The sequence below is a fragment of the Rhea americana genome, unplaced genomic scaffold, assembly GCF_003343005.1.
Source record: "Rhea americana isolate MKP2758 unplaced genomic scaffold, rheAme1 scaffold_58, whole genome shotgun sequence".
Classification (NCBI taxonomy): Eukaryota; Metazoa; Chordata; class Aves; order Rheiformes; family Rheidae; genus Rhea; species Rhea americana.
In genome coordinates, this window is record NW_028186734.1 from 125,000 (window position 1) to 131,835 (window position 6,836).

Here is a 6,836-nt window from a genome sequence, read left to right on the forward strand (position 1 = left end):
CCTCCCTTCAGGTACTTATACACATTGATAAGATCCCCCCTCAGTCTTCTCTTCCCCAGGCTGAACAGGCCCAGCTCTCGCAACCGTTCCTCACAGGGCAGGTGCTCCAGCCCTCAGATCATCTTCGTAGCCCTACGCTGGACTCTATCCAGTAGCTCCATATCTCTCTTGTCCTGGAAAGCCCAGGACTGGACACAGTACTCGAGATGAGGCCTCCCCAGGGCTGAGGAGAGGGGCAGGATCACCTCCCTCAACACGATGCCAACACTCTTCCTAATGCACCCCAGGAGACCACTGGCCTTCTTGGCCACAAGGGCACATTGCTGGCTCATGGTCAATCTGTCATCCACCAGCACTCCCAGGTCCTTCTCTGCAGAGCTGCTCTCCAGAAGGTCAGCCCCCAGCTCGTACTGGTGCCTAGGGTTATTCTTCCCTAAGTGCAGGACCCTGCGCTTGCCCTTGTTGAACCTCAGGAGGTTCCTCTCCGCCCAGTTCTCCAGCCTGTCCAGGTCTCTCTGAAAGGCAGCACAGCCCTCAGGTGTGTCAGCCTCTCCTCCCAGCTTGGGATCATCCGCAAACTTRCTGAGGAGGCACTCTGTCCCCTCATCCAGGTCATTGATGAAGAAGTTGAACAGGATGGGACCCAGTACTGAGCCCTGGGGGACACCACTAGCCACAGGCCTCCAACTAGACTCCATGCCACTGATGACGACCCTCTGAGCTCTGCCTTTCAGCCAGTTCTCAATCCACCTCCCTGTCCAAATACTCATAGCTAAGTCTGATTTCAATTTTAGTCAAATTTAAAATTAAAATAAAATTAAAATTGAGAAAGTTTTAAATTAAATTGAAAGTTTGGGGAAAAATGCAACCTATTCTTGAGGCTTGAAGTTAAAAGAAGTCCAAGACTTACAAGTAAATAAGGGTTTTTAAGCAGTGCATTAAGGAGAAGGAAATCCACTGCACTATCTCTCAAGTAACCTAGCATGCTTTTGCAATTTCCACACCGCCTTCTTATTAAGCAGCAAATAGGATCAAGGATTGTTCAAGGATACTTTGAACAATCTTTGCATTACAAGATCCGAAAAGGCTTAATACCGTGAAAGATCTCAAATGCACAACTTGTGTTCCAAGCTCTCAGCATTCTCTATGCAGATTCTTAGGTTTAGAAAATTTAATATTGAAAGACCAAATACTTAACYTCCAATTTCACCTGTTTTTCTAGTGAAAGACTCTCTTGCTTATCTCACYTACATCCTGGAGCAGAGAGTGCTACTGCCACCATTGATTCGAGAGCACTATACACCCTGCCATAGTTCCAAGTTGCATATAAAACTACTGTCAATATATGCCTATCTWCCAAGGATGACTTCCCTAGTAACAAGAATTACAGAAAGATAATTTATATACTTTGAACACACCGATCTACTATTAAGTATGAATGTATTGCTTATTATGTGGTCTAGACCATGACATAAAAACACCTTTTAAGAAAACAACTGCCAGTATTTTAGACTGACCTTTCCAAATAAAGAATCTGGCTCCTCATACAYGATGTTGGCAAAGGTCTTCTACCAATTTCAATTAAAGCTCTCAAAAAGAGGCTGATGGGAGGAAAAACTGCTTGGAAGTACTGGGTAACTTTTAATTATTTTCACGGAATCACAGAATCAAGTAAGGTTGGAAAGGACCTCTGAGAGATCATCTAGTCCAACCTCCCAAAGATTTCCTGGTGCYGGTTCCACTGAGGCTTGAACCCAGGACCTTCAGCRTGTAAAGCAGATGTGATAACCACTACACTATTTCCTTTACATACTCGCTCTATTTCTTAGCTGCRCAGACCAGATTCRTGATYAGTATTTYTGTAAGTTAAGTTTTCCTCCTTAAATCTGCATGTCTGTTTTGTTTCAGGCTGCTGTTTTGCCTTACATACATACTTGATAGTTATGCTTGTACTTGATCTCRATTTCATTTGCAAATAAATATGTTTGATTTATTAAAAGCTCCCTCTTCGTTCAGCTGTTAATTCCACTGTATCATCTCCAAACTGATAATCCTCCTCCTATGTATTTCAGGGTAATGAAGATTTTTTATTTTTATCTGCAGCTACAGTCTGTCACAGTCAGTTCTGTGCAGCAAGGTCCTGAGATGTGTCATAAAAGGCTACACCACAAGTGAACACTAACTAAAAATCTGTCACACCTGTTGTKCTCCAGCTTCATAAGTGAGCTTCATTTAATTCTGTATTGTGGACATCAAGCARTTTGATAGTTTTCCTAAAGAGCTTACAGATCACTAGGCCTACTGAGCTGCCTGGGATGCTGATCACCTGCTCCCTAATTTTCCATTTATCTGAAATGTACCATTTATCTGAGACTTACATTAGCTAATTTGTTCCTGTTTGATAAAGRTGTGTTTGTCGTTTGTTTTTTTAAGCTATGAATTTTGGAGAACAAGATCAGACTCACTGCTTAAGGTCACAATATTTGAAAAGATATTACACTGAAAAGAATATATTAAGGCTTCCTCCCATATACAAACAAGTGAAAACAACAATGTCTGGACTAAATATCACAATCTGTTGAAGAAAAAGGTCCAGACACATTTTTCTGATTCCCTTGTTCTGCGCTCCTCAGTTTCCAAAGTCTCATATAATGTGTTTTTACCTCAAGGACAGCTTGACTATATCACATTTGTATTGCATCATTRAGCCTACCCTACTTACAGTGCGAGAACCACACTGTGAGAGCCCACCCAGATACCTGTGTCCTCCTGTTTGATGATATTATCCCATGTAAGGTACTAAGGCTACTGGATGTTTATAATAAACTGTGCTACTTTATTATGCATTTTCAGTGATCTATGATAAAATGCATCTGTCCCGCTGGACACAAAGAATTATTAAAGAGATCAGAAGAATTACAGTAGAATAACGTGAATAACTTAGCTTTTCACCTACATTGCAAAGAAGTTGGTTCACTACCTGAAACAAGCCTGAAACTTCAGCTGTGCTCTATGGTAAATATAGGTGCCAAAAATCACCTTTTCCTCGCCTTGCCTTCACCAACATCAGTCTATTTTTGAAGTTTCCTAGCTTGTCAACCTACATTCAGGTTTCCTCTATTCCCTGAATACTAACTTTCACTCCATAAGTCACCAATGCCYGATCTGGTTTCTGGAAAAGTGTATGAAGCATGTACTGTATTCCAATTATAAGAAAAGCTACAGAGATAGCTGCAGAATAGAAAAGAGYGCCCCAAAATGCTGGGCACACAGCTCCAAATAAAAGGTTAACTCTRTGTTAAAACGCTGATTTCTACTAGATGTCTGAAAATGCCAAATTACTAAACTGTTGAACTGCAGAGTAGACAAAGCTCTTGAATAGAGCAGAATGAGACGAAATCTCAAAGATGCTTCAGGTTCTCTTCAGARGTACAAAGACAACACATCCATTTCATACATCTCATATTTAGAAGGGGAGGCCTGCAGTCATTATTACTGTTTATTTTATGTTTATTATTTTATGTATTACAATAAGGCCTAATGGTCTCATTATGAATATAGCACTCAGTGTGCTACATGACACATAATACAAGTGAGAACTGTACTCTTTCAGATGCCAGTGAACTTAGTGAGAATGACACCAAAGGGTAAATTTTGTGGCAAATTTTAGAAGCCAGGAAATTCTGCCTGCCTAGAAAGTTACAGTTCAATTCAGCTTGTATGATTAAACAAATTTCTCAACTTATTCTTTAGTACCTGTTTCTGGGGTAAAGAAAGATTCGTTTTTATTTTGATTTTTATTTCATTTTTAATTTTCAAAAATTAGAAGTTTAACATGATTCATTTATGAAGTTCTTCAGGTGGATTAAAAAAGCATACATAAATCTTGCTATACATCCTCTTTTCAATAAGGTAGAGAGAGAGAAATGGAAAATTAATTACCACGAATAAGGCTCCACTGGCATTGCACACAGCTGATCTATGCAAGTGTCGGATTTGTCTTATCTACAAAGAAAATAAAGTAGACAGTATTAAATCAAAAGGCAATGATTTACACAGCTGCTATAGACTGCTTTCAGAACTAGCTTCATTTCTAGTCTGCTTGTAAACCTGAGTGTCTTGTCATCACTAATGATTTAAATTAAGTCAAGTGGAGAATATTAAGGGCTCTTCTGTACTATTAGGAGAGCACATATCTTAACTCACCTTGATCATTTCAAAAAAATGTGGAAGTGAAATCCTCAACTTCAAACTGGTATTTTTTTGTAACAGCTTAGCGTAACTGCCTTGAATACAAATTCTCATCAAACATTTCATGAAGAATTTCTTAATTTGTTATTTTATACTATATATACTTTAAAAAGATTGCAGAAACTACCACAACTATTGAGATACTTCTCTTGTAAGCACTTAGACTTCAGCAGCTTTTAAATAACTGAATAATAACAGTAGGGTTAATAGCACAAATCATAAGGTTATGCACCTGAAATACCAGCAAAACACAGATCCCTATGCAAGCTTTGTTCAGCTATCCGGCTCCATCATGCCAAAAAGAGCTGATTCTTAGTGTGAGTTCTCAGAGTAGAATAAATATATATCGCTCTCAAAAAAAAAAAAAAAAAAAAAAAAAAAAAACACAAAAAAAAAAAAAAAAAATCCCTCAATCTGAAATCTATGCCAAGCTACCAGGCAACTATTGTCAATGCTCAGTAAGAAAAACTGAAGCAGCTTAATCTTTTCAGCAGCAGATCACAGTTTCACCTTCAACTTCAGTCACTCTCTGTCACATGAACAGTCCTTCTAGGAAGTATTGGATTTGTTTTGTTTTAATGCAGTGTTATGCATACTATGCAGTATGCAACAATTTCCTCCTTGCTCTCCTCTTCCAGTTCAGCTCTAAGCAGCAGCTAGGGAAGTCATTAATTTCTGTCACGATTTCAGGGGGCGACAATGACCTCTGGGATACACAAATCGCTCCGTGGACTACAGACCTTTCCTGCTTGCTTCCTTTTCCAGGATGCACTTAGTCTACTTTATCAACTGACATGAAGCACATGAAGCTAACTGCACTAGCCAGCCAGAAGTACATTTTGGGCCCAGGTTGAATGCCCTTGCTGAACCAGAAAACATGTAGAAATTAGACAAAAGAAAACAAAGCATAARCAGCACATACAAGTGAACGTGAAATTCAGCAGACAGTGCTGAAATGAACACATAAATGAAGTTGTGATGCTCTGGTATAAATCCCACTACAGGCATCCAACACAGTTTTGGCTCCGAAAGGAATGTCAGTACATCAAAAATTTCAGGTAGCTGTCGATAAGAAACAGTCTCCAAAGCACTTCAGGGCACTRAAGACAGATGCCTGCTCCAGATCGCCCTCTGCAAGAATCTGTTTCACTCCAACAAATACAGAAAGCGAGAGCTTCATAATTTAGGGAGACATCTTAGGTCTGACACTATGAAAACACCCATCCTCCTGGTCTCTAAGTGAAAATGCTTATTCTCTCCCAAGGTACTTTTCTGCTCCCGACGACCAAAAAACAGWAGAATATCAGACGTGAAAAAGTATTGAAAAGCCCTTATTTTTAAACTGCCTTGAATAATTTCAACTGGTGTGAAGAGTTAACTAAGGAGTGAAAAAAAAACTAAGAGAACGTTAGGGGTTTCCAAAGGTTGGCCTTACGAGCAAGGGAAAGTCGGAAATAGTTCAGAAAAACATAGTTTTCCGCTAGGAAACACCTCTCGGTAACCTACAACAAACACCAAGCACTCTCCGTGAGAGCCCGCTGCAGAAGCGGCGGCCCTAGGGCTCGCTAACCTCAATGCAGCGGGCAAGACAACCAACTGCGGCAAGCCCAGGTCCCCTGACGGGGGAAGAAACCCGGGAGCGCTGCCCCTGCAACGGCGACACCGCGGCGAGGGGCTCCCGCCATCGCCGCCGCCTTCGCTGCGCCCCAACCCGCCTCGCCGCCGCCCCCCTTCCCCAGCCCTCCCGCGGCCTCCTCGGGCCGCGACGCCGCCCGGCAGGCCGCCTCTCGCCGGCGGAAGAAGGACGAGCCGCTCCGGCAGCCTTTCCCTTACCGAGTGTGCCGCGGCGGCCCGKACGGGAGCGCACAAGAACATGGCGGCGGCTGCGGCGCCGGCGACCCCCCCTCGTCACTCTCCTTGAGGCCTGCGCTCGCCCTCGGCGCAGCGGCAAGGAGAGCCGCCCCGCGCATGCGCCAGCGACGCCCGCCAGCGCGCGCGGGGAGGGGACGGGGGGGGCAACCGCCGCGGCGGGCGCTGAGGCGGGGCCTCGGGCGTGCGCGTGCGCGCGGCCGCCGTTTACTGTTGGCGTGTGGTGGCCGTTGGTTGCTGCCTTTTCGAGGAGGCAGCGAGGGGCTTTGGTCTGCACGGGGCAAACGCTGGCATCCGGCAGGGGTGTGGGGTTAGGACTGCGGAAGCAGTAGTGGAGCTTAGTCCCTCCGCTGTCATAGCCGTGCGAGGAAAAACGGGCACCCCAAGATGGCGTGTCTGTGGGGGTCTGCCCCAGAGCCCTTGTGAAGGGAACTGGTATCTGCCGTAGGAAAGGCTCGGGTGGTGTTCCTCATCTCTGCTTTACATCAGTTGGGTTTTTTCTGGCGGCTTCTTTACTGCATTTAAAAACGCAGGATTGACAAGATGTGTCCATGACTGGAAAAGCCAGAATTTGTTTATCCAAGTGCCTGAAATGCTTGACTTCCTTCAAGTGGCAGGTATCCACTGAAAATGTAGAGATCACTTCCACAAAWCAGCAACCTTACAGCCAACTATTTTTCAAACAGCAAATAAGTTTCTTCCACGAGGAGTAAAAA

At 43.4% G+C, this 6,836-nt stretch overlaps 1 protein-coding gene across 1 annotated transcript in view; it reads right to left on the bottom strand.

Moving 5' to 3' along the window:
* Positions 1–6,219, bottom strand: part of NDUFV2 (NADH:ubiquinone oxidoreductase core subunit V2) — a 15,413-nt gene extending 9,194 nt beyond the window's left edge. The window contains exons 1-2 of the mRNA XM_085319245.1: positions 6,085–6,219; positions 3,943–4,005 (exon numbers count right to left, since the gene is read on the bottom strand). Coding sequence (XP_085175371.1) covers positions 3,943–4,005; positions 6,085–6,126 — 105 coding nt within the window. The 5' untranslated portion in view covers positions 6,127–6,219. The remainder of the gene's footprint in view (positions 1–3,942; positions 4,006–6,084) is intronic.
* Positions 6,220–6,836: the final 617 nt, after the last annotated feature.